Source organism: Phialemonium atrogriseum (assembly GCF_030411735.1).
Source record: "Phialemonium atrogriseum strain 8032-3 unplaced genomic scaffold QBC33scaffold_2, whole genome shotgun sequence".
In the NCBI taxonomy this organism is placed as follows: Eukaryota; Fungi; Ascomycota; class Sordariomycetes; order Cephalothecales; family Cephalothecaceae; genus Phialemonium; species Phialemonium atrogriseum.
In genome coordinates, this window is record NW_026848139.1 from 1519676 (window position 1) to 1540807 (window position 21132).

Consider the following 21132-nt stretch of genomic DNA (forward strand, 5'->3'; position numbering starts at 1 on the left):
ATGCGTATGGTTTGACCGCCCTTTCCTCATCAGCCATCGTCCAGGCGGACTCCACGCAGGATCATAGACTAGCTGAACTTGCTGAAGGGACTCTCGCCAAGGTTGACACCCCGCCAATCCAGTCCAAATAGTCCTATTATACACTAAGTGGGCGAAGTAATTACGGGCCAGCCGAAAGATCTTCCGCTGTCAACCAAATCCAGGCTTGCCAGGGACAGATTGGCTTTCATCCAATAATGAAATATGGTACCGGAAACTCCGTAAGGAAGGCAGGTATCCTATGTATGGACCGTACCTACAAATTTTATATTTGGTTGCTAGCTGATCTCCCATGCCCATTTCCCGCCCACTCTAATTTCGGGCTCTCCGTTAGGTGACCAAGATTCTCGACGGGATGGCCGCCTGTTTTTGGCAACCATCAGCTTGGTAGGATAGATTGTGCCCATAGGACACATTCTCATTCTGGGTACCTGCATGGTGCAGCACAAGGGTGGTTGGACGTGGCTCGTCGGTCCGGGCCGTAGCCCCCTGCCCGGGCCCCGAGCAACACCACCCCGAAACCTTCCATGCTCCCGTCCCAGCAGTCTGGTCCCGAGAACTAGGGGCCGGCCAGTCCGGGCTGCGCCGTAGCATTTACGCAGCACCGTTTTCCGCCCTGACTCTCCACCCTTTCGGAATCCAACGCCACCCCCGCCTGGGTAGCAGGTCGCTGTCCCTTGCATTCACAAAATGACTACTGATACGCTGGCTGTCGTGGTTTACAAGCGTGGATTCTATTACAGTTATGGCCGAGCATTCCCCACCGGGCCTTTAGTGTTTTGGGTAAGCCACTTGGATTCTCAATATGGTAGCTGTACATAATTGCTCTTTCAATGCTCATCGTACGCAGGTCACTGCGCTCTGGTGGTAGCATGGCCAGTAAAGCATCGACGGCTCGTTCTCCGGATTTGGTCCTCAAGACGAATCTATCAAACTGCATGCAAAAATCCAATCCTGCCACGTTAAATGACGCCCTAAACACATCAGCGACAAAAAAAGAAACCCCGATACCGAGCGGCAGCACCCCGGCCTCAGAAGTCTTAATTCACCGGCCCAGACCCGAGCCGTTCACATCGAGCTTCCCCTCCGTGCTCTCCAAGTAGGCGGCCAGGTCGGCGATGGTGCAGACCTTCAGGCCCCACTTGCGCGCAAATGCAAGGCAGCCCTCGCCCCTGAGCATGCCGGGCTCTGCCCTCACGGCCCGCCCGGGCACCTCCTCGCCGTCCTCCACCAGCTCGCAGATCGCCGCGGCGGGCCTCTTACCGGACAGGCGGCAGAGGTCGACGCCGGCCTCGGTGTGGCCCCTCCGCACCCTGACTCCGCCGGGCCGGGCGCGCAGCGGGAGGACGTGGCCCGGCCGCCGGAGAGACTCGGGCCGGGGGTTCGCGGCCGCCAGGACGCGGCAGGTCAGGGCGCGGTCGTGGGCGCTGATGCCCGTGGTGATGACCTCGTCCGCGGCGTCGACAGAGACGGTGTAGGCGGTCACGCGCGGGTCCTGGTTGTGCAGGACCATCTGGGGCAGCTCGAGCTCGTCAATGCGCTGGGGGTCCAGCGCCACGCAGATCAGCCCGGAGCTGTGCCGGATCATAAAGGCCATCTGCTCCGTGGTGACGTCCTCGGCGGCGATGATGATGTCGCCCTCGTTCTCTCGGCCTGGGTCGTCAAGCACGACGACGAATTCGCCATTTCCTGCGGCGGGGAAGACGAACGTTAGCGGGGCTGGACGGGTTGGAAGGCGGGGCAGAATATGCCCACTGACCGAAGGCCCTGATGGTATCCGGGATAGAGTCGAAGTTCGACGCATCAATTACGGACGACGGCATGGCTACTTGGGGGGGAATTGGTTGGTGGGATGACTCGAAATGAGTCTGATATTGTTGCCCCTCGTTAAGGAAAAAATATTGACTTAAACGGGATGCAGCCTCGGCTTCCTTGGATTGTAGATGCAGGCGGGGCACCTGCAACCTGAATGTGAAAGCGTATAGACAAGCCTCAAGACAAGGTCAGAGCATGAGAAAAATTGACAATGGGGAGTATGGAGAAAATAGAGTTGGAAACCGAAGACCCGTGGGCGCTAATTATGTGTACAAAATCCCGCCCGCATTTTCGGAATTCGTTATTCTTACTTTCGGCCTCGGCCAGATTCGTCAGATTTCAACGTGCTAGTCTTGCTCCGATTTCCAAGCTTCAATTGCCCCCTGACAATTACCTCGTTCTCCGTTACGAACTCATAAGGATCAGTCGCATGTGATGACAGTGGCTTACAAAGTTACACAAGGTTTCCGGTCTCGGCACCTGGTCCTGGTGGCGCGGGGCTGAGTCTCCGCTCTGGGGCGCCCGGACGCTTCCAGAATCGGCTTCTTGTGTTGGAACGTGCACCCGCATTTTTGGGAACTTCCTTGGCCCTGTCAGGCTGAGCTGAAGCCAGAGTCGGGAGCATGAAGTCGTTACTGCGGCATACCGCATCGCTTTCCCGCCATGCGCGCGGGACCCTCCCCCGGCCGACCGTTACTCGACCGATAATACCTTCGGCCACCTCGAGCGGGAGGCGGTTGCAAAGCAACACCAGCACCGTCACGGGAACACCTCCGCCGCCGCCAAACCACTCCTCCCCCTCCGTCAATGCCTCGGAGATATCCCACTTTGACGCCCTGGCGTCAACCTGGTGGGACCCACACGGCTCCTCCCGCATCCTGCACCTCATGAACCCTCTCCGCCACGACTTTATCCAGTCGTGCCACGCGTCGAAGCCCGACTCCCCCCCTCCGCCTCCCGGGCGCCGCCTGCGCTACCTCGACGTCGGGTGCGGCGGCGGCATCTTCGCCGAGAGCGCCGCACGCCTAGCGACGACCGAGTCCGTGACGGCCATCGACCCGTCCGCCGAGATCCTCACGGTGGCGCGGCGCCACGCCGCCCGTGACCCGGCCCTCGCGGAGGGCAACCGGCTGACCTACCTGGACGCGACTGTCGAGACGCTGGCGGCGGCCCCGGGGTCATTCGACGTGGTCACGCTGTTCGAGGTCGTCGAGCACGTCGACAACCCGGCGGCGTTCCTGGAGCGGTGCGGCCGGTTCGTGAGGCCCGGCGGCTGGCTTGTGCTCAGCACCATCGCGAGGACGTGGACGAGCTGGTTCACGACGAATCTTGTGGCTGAGGACATACTGGGCATGGTGCCCAAGGGGACCCACGACTGGAAGAAGTACATCAATGAGGACGAGCTGAGGGGTTACTTCGCGAAGCAGCCCGGCTGGAGCAACCCGCGGATTATGGGTGTCGTGTATGTGCCCGGTCTTGGATGGAAGGAGGTCGGTGGGAGCGAGAAAATAGGGAATTATTTCTTTGGCATCCGGAAGGACGTAGAATGAGCGGTTGCTAAGCATCGAAGATCCTGCGTAGGTGTCTTCGTGTACAACATGTAGGATTAGAGAATACATAACTTTGAGGAGGCACAGGGTGCCACTGTCGGTATATTACCATCAAGGGCATAGAATAGAGGGCATTTGTGCTGTCTTATAAAGGGATGGAGGACTCGACACCTCGAAGGCCGCCTGGCACTATCCAAGTCGGACTTTTTTCCACATCCGCAGGCATTCTTGCAAGTCCACCGACAAGGTCCCCTCTAATGCTGCAGAGGTGTCTTTGATCATTGCGATCAGCAGCGTGGACTGGGCAAAGGTAATCTGATCCGCCTGCAGCGCACTCAAGTCCGACTTCCGCATCCCCCCGTTTTCCGCCCAGGCCTTCCAAAGATCGAGCATCCTGCACATGGTGGAGGAGAACTGCCCGTCCAGGACCATCCGGTGGAGCAGTATACCCACCGCATCCTTCAAACTCGTGGCGTCTGGAACATGACCGCGGTTCTTCAGCCAGGTCAAGTTGTGCTCCGCCACCAACTTCGTATCCCACTTGGGACTCTGGATGGCTTCCATCATGCGTAACTCTCTCCTCTGGGTATCGAGGCGCATCTTGTCACGCACTGCAGACGCTGGTTAGCAGTTCGCCTCACAGTGTCTTGGGGCCGGGGTGGTTACGAACTGTCCTGCAGCCTCTCATCGTTCTCCCGTCTCACCCTATCCCTAACGGCGGCTTCCCGCTGTGCCGGCGCCATCCGGGCCTCGGCCTCCATCGCTTGCCGCTGCTCACGGTGCATCTTCACATGGCGGTCGAGCGCAGCCCCCTGGTCGTTATATTCCGTCGCCCACTCGGGGGCGGCCGACATATCGACGACATTCAGGAGGACAAGGACACCACAGGGGATTGTCTCCTTCCTGGCAAAAGTGAGGATATCATCCGGAATCTTGTAGTTCCACAGCACGGTCTGGCTCGTCGTCCCATAGGCCGTGGCCGCGCTGGCAAACCAGACACCATCAGACTCGGCATATCGGACCCTGATGTGCTCAATGTAAAGACTGTCGAGTTTGACGGAGCTCTGGAGTTGATCTTCATGGGTTAACGCCGTGACAATGCCGTCCATAGAGATCTGGCAGGTGATTGGTCTCCTCGAGTTTCCCTCTGCTTCCTGCTGCGCCGAGTCCAGAGATTCCTTGCTCATACTAGAGCTCTCTCCTTGAGGGTAGGGAGGAGCGTCGCCCTCGATCGAATCTGAAGCCTCGGCCGAATTCTTCGTCTTCGCTGCCTCTTCCTCCTGCGGCGCCGGTGGTAGCCGGACCCAGTAAGGCGGTAAATCTGAATAGTTCCTCGTCGTCCAGTGGCTTGACCAGGTCGCCGTCAGACTCAAATGACCGTCCGAATCGACCAATGGCGCAATAGATAGAGCCGGCTCTCGACCATCGGGAGATGTCATCAACGTGCAGCCCACAGGTGTCCACAGCCCCGTACTCCTCAGCAGCCGCCAGCCAAGGGGGTCCGGCGTTGCCCCCAGATCCAGGAGATAGCAGACCAGCTCGTCGAGGGCGACCTCGACCTGGGGCTGGCGGAGCTGGTCAGCATACTCGACGCGCTGAGTCTTGAGCCCTATAGTGTTGGTCCGCCAATTGAACGTGGTCCAGCTCCCGCCGGGGATAACGCTTGGGTGGCGCGACAGCGTCCAGTACTCGGTGCGGTCGGTGAACCTGTCCCAGGGCGTCACCGCGTAGCGCGGCAGGTCGACCTCGATGACTCGGTTGACGACATCGCTACGAGTCAAGGCAGTCAGGCGGGAATGGCGGAGCATGCGCTTGATCTTGGACAGGGCAGCCAAGGTCACAGCCGTGTTGTACAGGATTGGCAAGACTCCAAGCACGGCTAGGGGCACCCCGATATAGGTGATTATATCGCTGGCCGAGGGCGTGGAATTGGACATGGCGAAGGAGACAACAAGTGGCTACTTATCAATACCTTTCATTCTCGGCAACAAATGCGAAGGAGAGCAAAGGACAGAATGAGCGTGATAGACAGACAGAAAGGAGGCAAGCCGGCAGCTTCATTTCAGACCGAAGGTCAACAACCTAATCAAAGCTGGTGAGGCTGGTGCAGGGCTATACGCTATGGCTCAGCCGCAACACCAAATAAGGATAGTGCGAATACATAGGCTCTGGGTCTAAGGCAGCCCTGCAGAAGAGCCCTGCAGAATGAGGCGTTGCAAGAGCTCCACGCGTACCTTGGACAGGGTCCATCTCTGTGTCGGGACTCGTAGCGATGCCATGTTTGTGTCAGGGAAAGGAGGGTATATCTCATATACTTGGATTTTCGAATAATTACGGACTAGGTGGTACCTTTTATACCTCAGGGATTTAATACGGGGATAAAACCTATGACTGTAACCATCCATCGCTTAGCGCGAGGCTCTCTCCCACTTGCCCTGCAGGGCTGAGGCACATCATCCCCGTCCCGGACAGGACTGGCAATTTACGTATAACTTCTTCCCTCATTCAGGTTTGTTTTCCGTTCTGCTTCCCACTCCAACCTCTCTTTAAGTTGTCGTGCATTGGGAATTTGGGAGTCTATCTTTTCATGGCATTCGCTGCTTCTTCCGACAACGCGGTCCTGGTCGACACTGGCCTGGCGGCGTTCCAACTCCAATGATCATGCCGTCCGCTCTGAGTAGCCGCGTGTTGCTGTACAGTTTTCTAGCCGCTTTCCTCGCCTTTCCCGCAGCCTGCCTCAACCAATTTCCCCCCAGCACGGCAAACCTGACGACAATCTCTTCCCCCGTCGATTTCGACATCAAGATCTCTTTTAAGGTCCCTGATGGAGCATGCAAAACAGCGTTTGACACTCAGCAGCAGTACACTGGCTGGGTCAGTGTCCCGGGCTCGTTCCCGACTAATATATTCTTCTGGTTCGTTGCAGCACGGGAGTCAACTTCGCTGCTCACCATTTGGCTCAACGGGGGGCCGGGATCGAGCTCCATGTTTGGCTTCTTTGCCGAGTCGGGGCCGTGTGAGGTTGTCGAGGCAGGCGCTGATCGGCTGGAAACGGCTGCGAGGGAATGGGGCTGGGACAGGGCTTCCAACATGCTCTTTATAGACCAGGTAAGGGCTCCTCTATCCCTTCTCCTCACCTAAGGCTGCCTCGGACGGCGCTGAAAGCAACCGCTAGCCCAACCAAGTTGGCTTTTCCTACGATATCCCAACAAATGGGTCCATGGACCTTGTCCATGGCGTCACATCTACGCCTCCGAGTCGTCTTCCTGAGGATCGCACACTCCCAACCTTCTTGAACGGTACATTCAGCTCACTCAACGCCAACAACACGGCGAACACTACCGAGGTAGCGGCCATGGCTATATGGCACATGCTGCAGGGTTTCCTGGGCGCATTTCCCGAGTACAACCCCCCGAACAACAGCTCTCTTGGTGTTAATCTGTTTGCTGAGAGCTACGGAGGGAAATATGGCCCCGTCTTTGCCGAGACTTGGGAGGAACAGAATGCTAAGCGTGCGAACGGCAGTCTCAGCGAATCGACGCTGGACATCCACCTCGTCGCTCTGGGCATCGTGAACGGCTGTGTGGATGACCTGATCCAGGGGCCGAGCTACGCGACAATGGCCGTGAACAATACGTACGGCGTTGAAGTCATATCCCCAGTGCGTGCGAACCTCGCCAACGCGACCTTCTACCAACCCAATGGGTGCAGGGACAAGATTGTCCAGTGCAGAGAGGCCGCTGCTGAATTCGACCCGGACAATAACGGCGATATTGAGAGTGTGAACAGCCTCTGCTCCGACGCGACTCAGACTTGCAATGGCCAGCTCTTGAGCCCCTATGTCGATACCGGGCGCAGCGTCTACGACATCGCGCACATGACGCCAGACTCATACCCGCCGAGTTACTATATCGACTATCTCAACAGCCTCGAGGTCCAGGATGCCATCGGCTCCGTGGTCAACTACACGGACAGCAGCAACGCGGTACGCAACGCCTTCTCCTCGACCGGCGACTGGGAGCGGGGCCCGATCGTGCCGAAGCTCGCCGCCCTCATCAAGAGTGGCGTGCGCGTTGGGCTGATGTACGGCGACCGTGACTTCATCTGCAACTGGATCGGCGGTGAGGCCGTGTCTCTGTCCATTGCGGCGTCGGTGGGCGAGCCCTACGCCTCGCGCTTCCCGTCGGCCGGCTACGCACCCGTCATCGTCAACGACAGCTATATCGGCGGCGTGGTGCGGCAGTTCGGCAACCTGTCCTTCAGCCGCATCTACCAGGCCGGCCACTTCGTGCCGGCCTACCAGCCCGAGACAGCGTTCCAGGTCTTCGCCCGCATCGTCATGGGCACGAGCATCTCGACCGGCGAGCCCATCGCCGTCGACTCGTTCAATACGACGGGCCCCGCCAATGCGACCTCGTCGCTGCGCCTGCCCGGCTCGCCCGCCCCGACCTGCTACGTCCGCGCCCTGGGCGCCTCGTGCCCCGACGACGCCGTCTCGAGTATCCTGCGCGACGAGGGCGTCATCGTCAACGGCGCGTGGTACCCCGCGTCCAGCGACTGGCCCGGCGCCTCCGCCACGGCGAGCCCCTCGTCGTCGGGCGGTCGGACCGCGAGCGGGAGCGGCGGCGGCGGCGAGGCGTCGCAGACGCTCACGGGCCTGTTCACCGCCACTGCTACCCCCAAGAGTGCGGGAATGCGGGAATCCCCTTCGCCGAGAGGCCCGGTTCTTCTGGGCCTCATCCTTGCTGTGTCCTTGGCTTACAGGTCGTGAGGTCTAGGTGCTGTGGGAGAAGGATCTCCAAAGGATTGGCTGCCTCACTCGTTGGCTGCCGCCTGTCACGATTACGAATGAGTGAGGATTTGCTAATGAGTGGTAATCGGGCATGACAGGCGTCTTAATTTAACGAACCTTGGTTATGGCATCGGAGAAGACTGGCAAACCTTGTGTATAGGACATTGTATATAGTAGGATAGATGAGAAATGGTAATGTCACACAGATCAATGGATACCTCAGAGTCAAGTTTCATTGCGATATATTTTCCTGAAGACTATGACGGTGCAACTACGGATCCATACAATGATCAAACATGGTTCGTTGATACAAATGGTCGGATGCCACTCTACTATACAAGACCACGGAATTGGGCATCAAGAATTCGGGGTCACGGATACAATAGGGGCATGTATAACTCACCTGGACTGGTCTATGGCGGCCGAAATCCGCATTTGACATCATTGTCCGTCCTAGGGAACTTCTTAGGTTAGCTATTTGATAGCCGAGTCATGAGTGGCCGATAAAAGGTGTTGGAGGTGGCAAGGATCAGATTCAAATGCCTTGTCAAGGGCAGTATCATCAAAGCAAGAAAATGCTATGTAGACCGTCGTGATAAAATTGGAATCATCATGGAAAGAGGCTGGAATGTGAAAAAGAAAGGAGCTCACCTTACTCGGCTGCAAATGCAGAACCCGCGTTGATATGTCTTCCAGGCGATGTGGCTAACCAATCTGTCAACTTCGAAATTGTCAGCATCAAACAGCACCAGCGCGGGAAGTACAGCATGACAAATTAGAGATATCAGGGAAAACAATATCATCAACGCATTGAGCTCTGATATATGCTTGTCAAATGTTTTTATTGGTCATCATGGTGGAAGGGCTGTTGCTCCTTGGGAAAAAGAAATGTTGGGAGACGTACCATCAAGACAATTGGAAGACTCGCCATGACAACGTATTTGGATCGACATCTGGCTTTGGGTCTGTCAGCATTGCTTCAGAAAAATCAAGAAAGGAGGAATGGTGACAGTAAAAATCAGTAAAAGCATGAATGGTAGTAATATATGTTGTCTGCACCGGTAGACCCGAATAAGACTCGTCATCTAGAATCATCATCTAAAGGGATGTTGAAAGTTGAAATAGTACTCACTTTGACCAAGTCGAAAGGCAACGAACGGGAAGGCCGAGCCATGAGCAATTAATGACCCGACGTGACGTCTATACCTTGCCAGGTTAGCTTTGACTCAAGTATTGATATCAATGCGTGCACAGAGAGATGTGATTGCTGTTCAGTGGACGAGGTTTTCTAGGCCTGTCACGAAGTGGCATGTCTGCTCATTTGATGATCGGAGCCCAGTGCCGCTTCATCATATGGATCCGGGATGGGGTTAGAGAAGATGTGACATCCGTACCTACAGAGTACCTATGTTCCTGATCAACGTATTAGAAGGTGGATCCAAACGCGTTGAGAAAAAAAGAGTTTGCAGTGCCCATACAAGGTCAGAAAACAGCCAATTGTATCGTCAAAGACAAAGAGTCTCAGTCGGTAATTCCAACTTGCCGAAGCAAAGTTAAGATCATCAGGAAGTAGGGGCTAAATTGAGAGAGGAAGTATGACTTACCATCACCTTGATAGGGCCCATCTCTCACCGGAATTAAGCGAGGGCAATTTCCAATGGTTGCAGCATACATAAACTGGCATAATCAGGAACCAGATAGTTCCAGTCATAATACCTGAGCAAAATATATCTGACCAGCACGACGCGACGCCGCCGGGTCCGCGTTGTCAATGCTATTCCAACACGACGAATTCGGAACCTCGAACGGCATCGGAAGTGGTCTGGAAGTCCAAGGAGTAGGACATGACCAGGGATGGAACACCTAACAGATTGTTAGCACACTGGTGATGTTCAACAGAGCTTGTGAATCGGTAATGGAGGTGTCTATCTCAGACTGACGTGACAATGCTAGTTTCATTCCTTAAAAGGTCAAAGACTCTAGTTTGCGGTGTTGGTTGTGTCATCAAGGAATGGAGGAGTGAGAGGACGAAGGAAGGTAGGAAACTTACCATCAAGATTTGGTGGTTGAATGGGAAGGAAAAGATATCGAGCTTCTCTGGCCGAAATTTTCTGCTTAAAAAGCCTGGGTGTGGAGAGCTTTAGAGGGTTTCCTATTCGCCAGCAGTTGAGATTCGCTTAGACATGCCTCACGTGTAATCTCACGTGCCTTCGTGGGAACCACGCGTTTGACCATGACGCGCCCCATGATTGATTGTCTTCTCCAACCTCCAAACTGTGGAAACGGTCATCAAGAGCCCCTTGCATCCCATCTCGACTGCCACCATTTCCTATTTGACAAAATGCCTGAGATTGCTGAAGGTAAGCCCTTTACCCAACACCGGGTCGCTGTACTATTTTCTTAATTCCACGTGCTCCTCAGTTGCCCGGGTCGTCCATTTTCTCCGCCTTCACCTCGTTGGGAAGACGATCAAGAATGTTGTTGCTGCCGACGATACCATTATCTTTGGCAAGGTTGGGACGACCGGCGCTGCGGTTGCTGCTGCGTTGACTGGCAAGAAGGTATGTCTCAACTCCACTTGAGCTCCACCACGAGATTCCACCGACTTGAGTCTTGGACTAACTGGCAAAACCTAGGTCATATCTGCTGGATCTCAAGGGAAATACTTCTGGTTTGTCATCATATTTCTCTATACACTGCCCAAGAATGGCGTCTGATAACCTGCGAAGGCTTGAACTAGATCAGGCCCCCCATCCCGTCATGCACCTTGGAATGACTGGTAGGTAGTTCGTCCTTTTCCCGATGACGCACTCGCTCATATCGATAGGCTGGGTGCATATCAAGGGGCAACGTACTTCATACACTAGCTATTACAAGAAACAGAAAGCCGAGGAGGAAGGCCAATGGCCACCGAGGTTCTGGAAGTTCCACTTGGAGACCGAAGCTCCAGCAGTCGAAGTTGCCTTCACAGATCCTCGACGGCTTGGCCGAGTACGACTGGTTGATTGTCCCGGAAAGGACATCCGGAAATATTCTCCCTTGGTTGAGAACGGACCGGACCCAGTCGTAGACACTGACATCTTCACGGAAGAGTTCCTACGGCAGAAGATGAAGTCCCGACACGTCCCAATCAAAGCCTTGCTCCTCGACCAGACCACCCTCAGCGGAATTGGTAACTGGGTCGGTGACGAGGTCCTGTATCAGGCCAAGCTTCACCCGGAGCAATACTGTGACGAATTCAACGACGCCCAGACCAAAAAGTTGTACGAGTCGATCCGTTACGTATGCCAGGTATCGGTTGATAAGCTTGGTGATTCGGAAGAGTTTCCCAAGGACTGGATGTTTCACTACCGATGGGCCAATCGGCCGTCGGCACCAACCAGTCACTTGCCAAATGGAGAGAAGCTCGCGTTCCTCAAGGTGGGCGGGAGAACGAGCTGTTATGCCCCAGGCGTCCAGAAGAAGAGTGGCCATGTCGCGCCAGGAGTAAAGGAAGAGCCAATCGTGTCCGATAGCGAGGGCGAGGAGAAGAAGAGGAAGACGAAGAAGAACACCAAATCGAAGGCGCGGCACGAGGTAAAGGAAGAGAAGTCGGAGGATGATGGTGAAGAGCAACAGCCCCGAAAGAAGAAAAGAAAGGCTGGAAATCCCGTTACCAACAAGGCTCAGGCAACGGAGGCCAAGACGTCTAAGACGCCAGATACTCTTCAACAGCCAAACGGCGGTGGGGGCGGAAGGCGGTCAGGGAGACTCAGCGGGAAGGCGGCTTGAGTCTCAACCATTGTGAGATTGCAAGAACGAGCGCGACAAGCAACTGCGATCTAGCATTCTATGATTCGCAGGTGTCATCGGGCTGTGGGGGCAAGCAAGAAAGATACCTTTGTGGGAGACACGGTCAAACCATTGTCACTATTTGGGCAGGGCTGTTGGATGATCTTTTTATTGTATGCCAATATCATCAGAATTGGTCAAATGCAAGTTTATGGTTCCGACTCGACGCCGGGTGGGAAGGTCCCGAAAAGTGCCATTAGATGCTGAGAGTCGTTTGCAGTAAGTTTCTTTCCATCCTCGGTTCCCTTCGCTAGCATACGGAAATCTAGTGGCGTGGTCAGCAAGGCTATGCCGTAGCTGCCTCTAGGTTCGGGAGAGCTGCAAGTACTTACAGTCGATGTAATATCCTGCAACAACAGAAGCGACTTAACACATGATCGGCGAGTCCAGGGAACGCGGCTTACCGGGCGTGGCGGTCATGAAGAACTCAGCATCCTCCTCGTCAGACGGGTTCTTGAACGTGTGGACGGCCCTCGGGGGCACGACCATGAGTTCCCCCGCCGAAGCGTCAACATTTCCATCCGGAGTCTCGAATCTGACAGTGCCTGGGACGGGCGGGGGGGGGCATGTCAGCACATGAATCCCAACGAGCGCTGGATCCTCTTCTATTCCCAACCTTTGGTCACCAGGAAGCATTCATCGTGGAAACGGTGCCAGTGCATCGGTGGGCCGCTTGCGCCCTTGGGCAGCTCAATGGTCACACATCCCACGCGGTTATCGGTGTTGCTGCCGTCTTCAAAAATATAGCACAACAGCGGGCCGAGCTTGATAACCTCGGCTGTCTCCTTTTTATAATGCTTGACTGAAACGGGGCCGCGAATTGGCATTTTGGCGATGGTAACTGATTCTCCTCGCCGGTTGACGTTGTAGGGAAGTTTGCCACCACGCTTGTCGGAGGTCCGGGGAAGGTTGACACCTTCAGCCTCCAGCCATGCTGCCGGTAATTGTGCTACCTCTGTCACAGCCTCGCAGGTAATTACACCTCTGGTATAATATTCTTCTAGAATTATACACACACCTACCGGGCTTACAACCGATTGGACGGCTGCAATTCCCGGAACCGCTCCGGTTTATGAGTGATCGTTTATACATGGTTCGTACTGCCCCGTTCATCCTTCGCTGGCTAAAGGCGACTGTTGTCTGGGTAATCCATCTCGACCAGGTACCAGTACTTTGCCTGATCTCGAAACTCCAATTCCTCCCCGCATTTCCCAAGAGGGCGGGAGCGCCGAGTGACGAAGCGGTCTACCTCCCCACGTGCTCCCTTCACCTCAGGTGGTTAATATCGAAGCTCGATTTGAACCACGAGCTGTTTGTCAGCCGCACCTTCACACTCAAGCTTTCTTCCCTACCTGGGACTTGGAGAGCCTCGCCCCTCGACTTCCCGAATCATTGGCCGTTTTCAATGGATTTTGAGCTGTCTCAAAGTGTCCAGCCTTGAGCGACTCAACTTCGCACTCAGCAGTGTCTTAGCTCATATAGAATCTAGTGATCTTTCCCTATGCGTCCCAGAAGATATTTCTCTCCACTCTCTGAGTATATAGTCCCACGTCTGCCCTGAGGCTCTGCCGGGTCCACTTCAAGGAATTGCACCTACTTTTTAGCCGGCCCTCTTCAAATAGGCTCAACGAACCGCTGAGCTCCGGAGTGGGTGAGTCTATGGGCTCAGTCTGGACTCATCCTCCTCATGAAGGCAACCATGGGCAGGCTGGCACGAGATGCCCCCCCTCCTCCGCATCCATCTGCCACTCGGGATACGGCACTCCCTTAGGGGAACTATGGGGATGTCGGGGAACGGCGCTGCCTGAGATACACTTCTGCAAGGGAAATAGTGCGACCGATGCCAGGTACTGAAATTCAGATACTCCATTGGAGTACATTGGGATCCGTATGACCGAGATCTCCTCACTGGACTTGTGAACCGATGCCGGGTACACTGAGATCCATGTGACCGAGATCTCCTCGCTGGATTTAGGTGCCGATGCCAGGTATACTGAAATTCAGACAATCCATTTGGAGTGGCATGGGGATCCGTATGGCCGAGATCTTCTCGCTGGATTCGTCAACCGATGTGGTCATGGCTCTTAGGGCCACCTTACCAAGGCAGCAATGGCAGAAGGCCTAGCTAGAAAGTGCCGCTGTGAACAGAAAGCCCTATATCGATATGGAGATGGTCGTCTGAAGATGAAGATTATCTATAAAGGGGATTCCCCAGATCCCCCTCTTCGAAGGAGGCAGGCACACAACAACCCCCTACCGACCCCTCAACACCAGATCTTCAGTCAAGATCTCAAGCTGTTCAGATAAGCATTTGCTATAGTTGATAAGATGATTGCCAAGTTCGCCGTCCTCGCCGCCCTGCTCGGCGCTGCCACTGCGCAGCAAGTGGGCACTTCGACCGCCGAGACCCATCCCAAGATGACCTGGCAGAAGTGCACCGCTCCTGGTTCCTGCACGACGGTGAACGGCGAGGTCACGATTGATGCCAACTGGCGTTGGGTACACAACACGGGAGGGTATTACAACTGCTACACTGGTAACGATTGGAACAAGACCATTTGCTCTGACTCCAAGACTTGCGCGTCCAAGTGTGCTTTGGATGGTGCTGACTACAAGGCTACCTATGGTGCTGAGGCCAGCGGCAATTCGCTCAGCCTGACATTCGTTACTGAGGGGACATATGGTGAGAGACCTGATCTGCCTGTCCCTGAAGACTACCTCTTTGCCGTGCCCATGCTAACGAGGGCTATCGCTAAGCCACCAACATCGGATCTCGTCTCTATCTTATGGCTAACGAAAGCAAGTACGCCATGTTTACGCTCCTCGGAAACGAGTTCACCTTCGACGTGGATGTCTCCAACCTTGGGTAAGCCATGGCCACCTTTCCAGATCGAAGTATTTGGTGATGAGAGCGAGTTCTCCTTGGCCACAAGCTAACCGGACCGGAGGTAAAGGTGCGGTCTTAACGGGGCCCTGTACTTCGTCTCCATGGACGAGGACGGTGGTATGTCCAAGTACTCCGCCAACAAGGCCGGCGCCAAGTACGGAACCGGCTACTGCGATGCTCAGTGCCCGCGTGATCTGAAGTTCATCAACGGGGAGGCGAACTCGGCCCAATGGTCGCCTTCGTCCAACGACAAGAACGCCGGTGTCGGTCAATACGGCTCCTGCTGCACTGAGATGGACATCTGGTAAGGCCCCCTTCTCCCTTCACTAGTAACCCCCTATCTTAGCCGAGCGCTTGCTCACTGTTTTATAAGGGAGGCCAACTCCATCTCCACCGCCTACACCCCTCACCCATGCTCCACTGTCGGCCAGCACCGCTGCGAGGGAGACAATTGCGGCGGCACCTACTCTTCGGCCCGGTACTCCGGCACCTGCGACCCTGACGGCTGCGACTTCAACTCGTACCGGCAAGGCGTCAAGGACTTCTACGGTCCCGGCATGACCGTCGACACCAAGTCCAAATTCACCATTGTCACGCAGTTCATCAAGGGCGACGACGGCAACCTTAGCGAGATCAAGCGCTTCTATGTCCAAAACGGCAAGACGATCCCCAACTCGGAGTCGACCATTCCCGGCACCTCGGGCAACTCGGTCAACCCCGACTTCTGCAAGGCCCAGAAGGTTGCCTTCGGCGACGGCGACCACTTCAACGACATGGGCGGCTTCGCCCAGTTCAGCAAGGGCGTTGCCGCCCCAATGGTCCTGGTCATGTCTCTCTGGGACGACGTAAGTGTCTTCCTACATCTGCACCCCCGCTCCAGGCCTTTGTTGCTCACATACTCTGCCCTAGCACTACGCCAACATGCTCTGGCTCGACTCCACCTACCCGACCGACGCCTCTCCCGATGACCCGGGCAAGGGCCGTGGTACCTGCGACACCAGCTCGGGTGTTCCCAGCGACACTGAGACTAGCCAGGCCAACAACAAGGTCATCTACTGTAAGTCTCATGGACCCCTCGACTCCCCTTTGCCGAATTCGCGCTGGCTGGTTGCAAAAATATGCTGACACATCTTATCTCGCAGCCAACATTAAGTTCGGCCCTATCAATTCCACCTTCTCGGCTTAAGCAACCATGGAGATTCCACTTGGAATCTTCAGTATAACCCCTGGGGGGTGGGTGCTTGGTCGGAGGGACGTGAGCTGGGGAGGAGACTTGTCATTGGGATGAGAAAAGGCCTCATACATGAACCACCCCGGCCATGGAACCTGACGAGTTGTATTTCCAGGGGAAACCCAAGTTATTCATAGTTTATAGTTTCTTGTGACTAGTTGGGCCGACGGCGAGGGCCTTGTCTCTAGAGCAGAAATAATGCTGTCCTTACCTTTGACTGCATCTTGGGTGTGTCTGGCTTGACGATGCAGTGCTTGTGGTGGTAAGAAGGCTTGTGTGGTGGACAGCATGTTCATGTGGCACATAAATCAAGTATTAATAAAGACGTAACTTTACAGCTTGAGATCAAATCTAGGCCTATTCAGTACCCGGGCAAATCACTCCCCCCCTTCTCCTCCTCCTCTTTCTTCTCGCACAGGAAGCCAACACAGTAATTATACTCCTCACTCTTCCAGCGAAGGGGTATCAAGGTCAAGATATTAACAAACGCCTCCCCGTTCTTCTTGAAGTTGACCACCTCGACCTGCAGCTCCTCGTTCCCGTCCACCGCCTCGTGCATCCGCCAGCGCACGGCAGCAGCAGCAGCAGCAGCAGCAGCAGCAGCAGAATCCGCGTCACCGCCGCCGCCGTAGTCGTCATCATCGTGGACCCTCCGACGCCGCTGCCGGATGCCGGGGGGCGGCGCCTGGAGGAAGCGGCAGTTCCTCCCGACGACCTCCGAGGCACCGTAGCCCGTCAGGGACGTGAACGCGTCGGAGGCGTAGACGACGGGGTAGTCCGGCTGCCGCAGGTCGCATAAAGTGAGGGCGCAGGAGGCGTCGACGGCGCCGAGGTCGACTTGCGGGTTTGGTCGGGCGATGATGTGAAGCTGGGTTGGGAGTGGGAGGGGGTGTCTTAGTGTTAGTCTCCTGGTTTGTTTTGGAGGAGAGGAGATGATATTGGAGTCGAAGATCTGGGGATCAGGGCTGAGGATGCCGCATAGATGCTAGTAGAGGTGCTGGAACAGAGACGCCTACCAGGATACCGACTATATCAAAGCCAGTTGAGGAGTAAAGCCCGGGGTAGATGAGAGGGATGTCCGTCGAACATGTGACGGCGGTTCGGGGAGCTATCGCCGTTGTGACCCTACCATCTGTATAGCTCAGGTTTTGATACTGGAAGAGGAGACGGTGAGATACGAAGCTTCTCGACGAATCCCCTGTGCACAACTGAAGTGCTTTGGTCAGGAGAGAGACTCACCTGGAGCATGCGTGATTCCCAGGGGTTCATTCTCGAGGGGGCTGAAGTGTACCCCCGAGGCTGAGTTTGCGACTGCATCCAGCGAGTATCTTGGTGTTGCTCTTAGCAATCCGGTTAGGGGTGATATAGCGTAGAAAGACCTTGTCGGAGGCGCAACAAAAGCAACGAGGACTGTGGCAGGAAGTCAAGAGATAGATAAACAAGTTGGGTCATGTCCAAATGCTTGTAGGGCTTCATATTCCTATTTGATTTGCAAGAAAGTACAAATATACGAGACATTCCGGTCGGTGGGGAGTAAGGAGTAAGTATAGGGGCTGAACAAAGGGGCCATTGGGAGAACTGGATATGAGAGCAAACTACGGATATACAAGATGCCCTCGTGGCCAGTAACCTCGATGATTCGATAGCAGTTCATGCGCGGAGGCTTCGATCGCAGAGCCTTCATGTAGGCAAAGCGATCGGTCCCGAGTACTACGCAGTTGGGCGCATGCCTCAAGGCCAAGGGGAGACACACTCTTATGTCTTAGACGGCGGGTTAGAGGCAGATGTGATCCGAATTCCGATACGACAGGGCACCCATCCGGATTCGGTTAGTGCTAGTGTCTACTATGCGTATATTTTGCTGAGGTGGATGGTCTACGATCGGGAGAAGGTACCAAGATCTGGATAGATCGCCCCACAACCACCAGTGTGAGCCTGTGAGGAAACTCGAGGCAAGACCAGACAAGAGCCGGAAAAGCGAAGCTGAGAGAGGCATGACATGCATGGCAGTACGGGGGACTCAGAAGGATACTTCCACGTCTCCGCCTTCATAAATCCGCTTGTGACTTGCTGCTCCGTCATGAGGCCATGTTAGCCGGTGTGGTTGTTGAAGATTTGGCTGGCCGTCGAGCAACCCTAACCCTTGCGATGTCATTTCCAAATGCTCCGAGGCTAGTTGCATAACTCCCTTAATGCGACTTCCTACCTAGGTACCGAGGGTATAAGTTAATTAAGGCTACCTAGGTATGCAGGTACGTACCTAGTGCCCCGCAAACGCGACTTCTAAAGCCAGGCGCGTCTGCTAAATGAACGATCCTCGCAAAGTGGTCAGCATACCAAGATATTTGGATATTTTCGGCCTTCCCATCTCGCCTTTTGATTTTGACCGTCTCCTGCAAGGCCACGACGCATATTGAGTTGCACCTCAACCTACCGTATCTTGGCGTTCCCCCACCTCAACCCATCCGAGTTTGCGGCAACTGAAGGCCGATCCAGGACAGTGTCGTTAGCCAATACTCGCCATGCCTCGACTTCTGCAAAACTCCAGACGTACGAGGCCCCCTCCTGCTTCCGGTGCTTCCGGTGCTTCGACTGCCACATCTGCACATAATGGACCGGTGGAATTACCCCCCTACGAGGCCCCGTCGTTCCCCATGAACGACACAGCAAAGCGGGCACTCCTCGAGATTTCGAACAATCGTGATACAAGGAAATACGAGCAGCACCTGACCAAATCTATCGCCCTACTGAGAGACAGTGTTGGTGTCACAAATGACCGCCTCCGTTTCAGGACGGACCATGTTGAGCAGTTTCAGGCACGACGGACGGAACGTGGTGAAGATCAGAAATCGGCTGTTGAGATAGCGACAGAGGAGTGCGCCGAGAAGCTTGGCGATGAAGTGCCTGCCCTGACAAGCCGAGCGGAGGCGGCTTTGCGCGAGGTTATTGATTATCGGGCTGAGTTGGAGGACGAAAGGGCCGTTCTCGATGAAGTGTACAACCAGGTGCGGGCACAACTGCCCAGGCAGCCCCGGCCCGAGAAACGGCGAAAAGTGCAGCGTGTTGGCCCTGGTAGCGACGGGGACGACGACGATGCTGACGACAATGCGGAGGCGCAAGCGGAAGAAGAGGATGCTGAGATGGAGGACCCCGAGGACAAGATACCTTTCACTGGAGCCAGTGAGCTCCTCGAGTCGATTCGACAATCCAAAGCGAGCGAATACGGCAATTTGAGTATGTACGAGAGATACGGTTTGAATAACGACTACATCTCTTTCAAGAGGACTTTGCACGATGCCCTATACCAAGACGACGTCCCCCTCCCTGATGCGTCGACTTGGTTTGGTCCGGATGGCCGTCCTGCTGTTGATACCATTAACAGCCGGAACAAATCCGCCAAGAAAGAATCTGGCGAAGGGGAAGAGGACCTCGTCATCGAGCGAGAGGTGCTCAGCTTCAGGTGCCCCCTGACTCTGCAAACCATGACCGAGCCATACACCAGCCGCGTTTGCAAGCACACATTCGAGAAAGCTGCCATCTTGGTCTTCATACGCGACAACCGAGGAAAATGCAAATGCCCCGTGTGTCCCTCGGTAAGCCATCATGATATCCAGGACCCCTTCCGTAAGCATGTCTAACATATTCGACCTAGGAAATCCAAGCGAAAGACTTGTTTCTGGATGAGATCATGCAGCGCAAGATCCAAAGGTCTCAGAAAGCAGCAAAGGAGAACGTGGATCGCACCTCGGACGTGGAACCCGATGATGATGATGGTGACGAGAGTGTGTGTGTTGGGAGGTCGACACAGGTAAAGCGAGAGAGGGGCCGGAGGCGTCGAGTTGTAGACGACGTAGAGGATGAGGAGGATGAGGAAGGTGAGGAAGGTGAGGACGGTGAGGAGGATGAGGAGGATGAGGAAGAGGCTTGATGCGGCCCGAACAAGCTTGACGAGAAGAGCAGTCCAGGTAAATTCACCTGGTCTTTACCCATCGGCTCGCTGAGCGAGCTATAACACGAGCAGTAACGAGACAAACGTATGGTTATAGTTGCTTTTGAAATGCACTCCGGATCCTCTTGTGAAGGGAACGGGCTTGCAAACGCCAGCTTCTGAACTCAGCCCATAGTCTGCAAAAAGAACCCAAACGCCAGGCTTCACCCCGCCCCATTTCATGGTATCACGCATACAAGCCATTCGGATCGTCATCCTCCTCATCATCCTCCACCACGACCTCTTTCTTCTTCGTCAAATCCTTCCGACACAACGGACAGTTCCCCTTGCTCAGCAGCCACGGCCCCACGCATTCCAGGTCAAAACGGTGGCTGTGGTGGCACGGCAGCTCGACTACCAGGCAGTACTGGTCGTCCAGGTACTTCTCGGCGCATATCGGGCAGGCCTCGTCCTCCTTGACCTGCTTCCGGGGGACGCGGTCCAGCCCGTCCAGGTACTGCTGTGACACGCCCTGGATCCGGGTGGGCGGGTTCGAGATGTCGTCCTCGAGCGACTCGAACAGCTGCCGGAGGAAGTCGCGGTTGGCCTCGGTGGGCGCCGTCATGGCCAGAGTGCCCATCTGGTCCTGCAGCAGCCGGAACAGCGCCGCGAGGTCGACCGGGTTCGGAGTGGCGTGCGGGTTGTGGTGCCGCGGGGCCGATGCCGTGTCGTCGGTCGAGAGCTGGTGTAGGTGCGACGTGAACGTGGACATGTCGACCTGGCGACGCCGGCGGCCACCGGACTCGGCGGTGGGCTTGATATTATGCTCGACTGGGTGGGGAGGAAAGGAGAAGTGTTAGCCTTGTGTATTTTTCAAGCTGGACGGAGCATGGAAACAGAGGACCGACATACCTTCGTACTGAGTAGCCATCTTGATTGCTTTAGCGACGGTTGTTTCTTGCGGGGTTCCCTATGTTTTGTAGACGTTCATTCCGCTAATGGGTGGTGGATCTGGTGAATCTGGTGATTCTTGAGGCAATGCCGATATTATGATCTTCT

The 21132-nt window shown here is 55.3% G+C and overlaps 10 protein-coding genes across 10 annotated transcripts; 5 read left to right on the forward strand and 5 right to left on the reverse strand.

The window, feature by feature from the left end:
* Nucleotides 1-908: 908 nt before the first annotated feature.
* Nucleotides 909-1963, reverse strand: QBC33DRAFT_167149 (putative dihydroxy-2-butanone 4-phosphate synthase). Its single transcript, XM_060422288.1, has 2 exons — nucleotides 1799-1963; nucleotides 909-1728 (listed from the first exon to the last, which is right to left on the reverse strand). The coding sequence occupies exons 1-2, from the start codon at nucleotides 1860-1862 to the stop codon at nucleotides 1085-1087; spliced, it is 708 nt and encodes a 235-aa protein (XP_060287994.1). The 5' UTR covers nucleotides 1863-1963; the 3' UTR covers nucleotides 909-1084.
* Nucleotides 1964-2170: 207 nt separating this feature from the next.
* On the forward strand, nucleotides 2171-3619 carry QBC33DRAFT_524808 (S-adenosyl-L-methionine-dependent methyltransferase). Its single transcript, XM_060426747.1, has one exon. It carries the CDS (start codon nucleotides 2478-2480, stop codon nucleotides 3402-3404), a length of 927 nt encoding a protein of 308 aa, XP_060287995.1. The 5' UTR covers nucleotides 2171-2477; the 3' UTR covers nucleotides 3405-3619.
* QBC33DRAFT_524809 (uncharacterized protein) lies at nucleotides 3325-5708 on the reverse strand. Its single transcript, XM_060426748.1, has 3 exons — nucleotides 5639-5708; nucleotides 4075-5516; nucleotides 3325-4015 (listed from the first exon to the last, which is right to left on the reverse strand). The coding sequence occupies exons 2-3, from the start codon at nucleotides 5339-5341 to the stop codon at nucleotides 3594-3596; spliced, it is 1689 nt and encodes a 562-aa protein (XP_060287996.1). The 5' UTR covers nucleotides 5342-5516; nucleotides 5639-5708; the 3' UTR covers nucleotides 3325-3593.
* Nucleotides 5709-5771: 63 nt separating this feature from the next.
* On the forward strand, nucleotides 5772-8437 carry QBC33DRAFT_565932 (alpha/beta-hydrolase). Its single transcript, XM_060430437.1, has 2 exons — nucleotides 5772-6512; nucleotides 6580-8437. Exons 1-2 carry the CDS (start codon nucleotides 6060-6062, stop codon nucleotides 8173-8175), a joined length of 2049 nt encoding a protein of 682 aa, XP_060287997.1. The 5' UTR covers nucleotides 5772-6059; the 3' UTR covers nucleotides 8176-8437.
* Nucleotides 8438-10471: 2034 nt separating this feature from the next.
* QBC33DRAFT_524822 (Formamidopyrimidine-DNA glycosylase N-terminal domain-containing protein) lies at nucleotides 10472-12212 on the forward strand. The gene is made up of 5 exons (XM_060426749.1): nucleotides 10472-10556; nucleotides 10618-10757; nucleotides 10833-10867; nucleotides 10926-10975; nucleotides 11024-12212. Exons 1-5 carry the CDS (start codon nucleotides 10538-10540, stop codon nucleotides 11965-11967), a joined length of 1188 nt encoding a protein of 395 aa, XP_060287998.1. The 5' UTR covers nucleotides 10472-10537; the 3' UTR covers nucleotides 11968-12212.
* QBC33DRAFT_524826 (RmlC-like cupin) lies at nucleotides 11892-13161 on the reverse strand. Its single transcript, XM_060426750.1, has 4 exons — nucleotides 12644-13161; nucleotides 12432-12572; nucleotides 12360-12374; nucleotides 11892-12292 (listed from the first exon to the last, which is right to left on the reverse strand). Exons 1-4 carry the CDS (start codon nucleotides 12852-12854, stop codon nucleotides 12177-12179), a joined length of 483 nt encoding a protein of 160 aa, XP_060287999.1. The 5' UTR covers nucleotides 12855-13161; the 3' UTR covers nucleotides 11892-12176.
* Nucleotides 13162-14442: 1281 nt separating this feature from the next.
* Nucleotides 14443-16469, forward strand: QBC33DRAFT_524830 (family 7 glycoside hydrolase). Its single transcript, XM_060426751.1, has 5 exons — nucleotides 14443-14893; nucleotides 14982-15218; nucleotides 15288-15759; nucleotides 15824-15971; nucleotides 16057-16469. Exons 1-5 carry the CDS (start codon nucleotides 14814-14816, stop codon nucleotides 16098-16100), a joined length of 981 nt encoding a protein of 326 aa, XP_060288000.1. The 5' UTR covers nucleotides 14443-14813; the 3' UTR covers nucleotides 16101-16469.
* On the reverse strand, nucleotides 16381-17863 carry QBC33DRAFT_524834 (white collar 1 protein). Its single transcript, XM_060426752.1, has 3 exons — nucleotides 17385-17863; nucleotides 17162-17299; nucleotides 16381-17013 (listed from the first exon to the last, which is right to left on the reverse strand). The coding sequence occupies exons 1-3, from the start codon at nucleotides 17460-17462 to the stop codon at nucleotides 16507-16509; spliced, it is 723 nt and encodes a 240-aa protein (XP_060288001.1). The 5' UTR covers nucleotides 17463-17863; the 3' UTR covers nucleotides 16381-16506.
* A 517-nt stretch (nucleotides 17864-18380) lies between these two features.
* QBC33DRAFT_167651 (zinc-finger of the MIZ type in Nse subunit-domain-containing protein) lies at nucleotides 18381-20197 on the forward strand. The gene is made up of 4 exons (XM_060422289.1): nucleotides 18381-18397; nucleotides 18471-18580; nucleotides 18642-19738; nucleotides 19798-20197. The coding sequence occupies exons 3-4, from the start codon at nucleotides 18668-18670 to the stop codon at nucleotides 20071-20073; spliced, it is 1347 nt and encodes a 448-aa protein (XP_060288002.1). The 5' UTR covers nucleotides 18381-18397; nucleotides 18471-18580; nucleotides 18642-18667; the 3' UTR covers nucleotides 20074-20197.
* Nucleotides 20198-20320: 123 nt separating this feature from the next.
* On the reverse strand, nucleotides 20321-21004 carry QBC33DRAFT_554955 (uncharacterized protein; the record flags this gene model as incomplete). Its single annotated transcript, XM_060429574.1, has 2 exons — nucleotides 20321-20904; nucleotides 20986-21004. The coding sequence occupies 2 exons, from the start codon at nucleotides 21002-21004 to the stop codon at nucleotides 20321-20323; spliced, it is 603 nt and encodes a 200-aa protein (XP_060288003.1).
* Between the last annotated feature and the right edge of the window lie 128 nt (nucleotides 21005-21132).

Excerpts from the sequence above, each read along its gene's own strand:
- QBC33DRAFT_524809 (XM_060426748.1), bottom strand. The coding sequence starts at position 5,341 with ATGTCCAATTCCACGCCCTCGGCCAGCGATATAATCACCTATATCGGG. Across the intron at positions 4,016-4,074 it reads CGATGAGAGGCTGCAGGACA|TGCGTGACAAGATGCGCCTC; the intron begins GTTCGTAACCAC and ends CAGCGTCTGCAG.
- QBC33DRAFT_524808 (XM_060426747.1), top strand. The coding sequence starts at position 2,478 with ATGAAGTCGTTACTGCGGCATACCGCATCGCTTTCCCGCCATGCGCGC.
- QBC33DRAFT_565932 (XM_060430437.1), top strand. The coding sequence starts at position 6,060 with ATGATCATGCCGTCCGCTCTGAGTAGCCGCGTGTTGCTGTACAGTTTT. Across the intron at positions 6,513-6,579 it reads ACATGCTCTTTATAGACCAG|CCCAACCAAGTTGGCTTTTC; the intron begins GTAAGGGCTCCT and ends AGCAACCGCTAG.
- QBC33DRAFT_524830 (XM_060426751.1), top strand. The coding sequence starts at position 14,814 with ATGGCTAACGAAAGCAAGTACGCCATGTTTACGCTCCTCGGAAACGAG. Across the intron at positions 15,219-15,287 it reads TGCACTGAGATGGACATCTG|GGAGGCCAACTCCATCTCCA; the intron begins GTAAGGCCCCCT and ends CTGTTTTATAAG. Across the intron at positions 15,760-15,823 it reads TCATGTCTCTCTGGGACGAC|CACTACGCCAACATGCTCTG; the intron begins GTAAGTGTCTTC and ends ACTCTGCCCTAG.
- QBC33DRAFT_524826 (XM_060426750.1), bottom strand. The coding sequence starts at position 12,854 with ATGCCAATTCGCGGCCCCGTTTCAGTCAAGCATTATAAAAAGGAGACA. Across the intron at positions 12,573-12,643 it reads ATGCTTCCTGGTGACCAAAG|GCACTGTCAGATTCGAGACT; the intron begins GTTGGGAATAGA and ends CGCCCGTCCCAG.
- QBC33DRAFT_524834 (XM_060426752.1), bottom strand. The coding sequence starts at position 17,462 with ATGCAGTCGCAAACTCAGCCTCGGGGGTACACTTCAGCCCCCTCGAGA. Across the intron at positions 17,300-17,384 it reads GGGAATCACGCATGCTCCAG|TATCAAAACCTGAGCTATAC; the intron begins GTGAGTCTCTCT and ends CTCCTCTTCCAG. Across the intron at positions 17,014-17,161 it reads TTGATATAGTCGGTATCCTG|CTTCACATCATCGCCCGACC; the intron begins GTAGGCGTCTCT and ends CTCCCAACCCAG.
- QBC33DRAFT_167651 (XM_060422289.1), top strand. The coding sequence starts at position 18,668 with ATGCCTCGACTTCTGCAAAACTCCAGACGTACGAGGCCCCCTCCTGCT. Across the intron at positions 19,739-19,797 it reads AATGCCCCGTGTGTCCCTCG|GAAATCCAAGCGAAAGACTT; the intron begins GTAAGCCATCAT and ends TATTCGACCTAG.
- QBC33DRAFT_524822 (XM_060426749.1), top strand. Across the intron at positions 10,868-10,925 it reads TCTCAAGGGAAATACTTCTG|GCTTGAACTAGATCAGGCCC; the intron begins GTTTGTCATCAT and ends TAACCTGCGAAG. Across the intron at positions 10,976-11,023 it reads CATGCACCTTGGAATGACTG|GCTGGGTGCATATCAAGGGG; the intron begins GTAGGTAGTTCG and ends TCATATCGATAG.
- QBC33DRAFT_167149 (XM_060422288.1), bottom strand. The coding sequence starts at position 1,862 with ATGCCGTCGTCCGTAATTGATGCGTCGAACTTCGACTCTATCCCGGAT. Across the intron at positions 1,729-1,798 it reads GGATACCATCAGGGCCTTCG|GAAATGGCGAATTCGTCGTC; the intron begins GTCAGTGGGCAT and ends TCCCCGCCGCAG.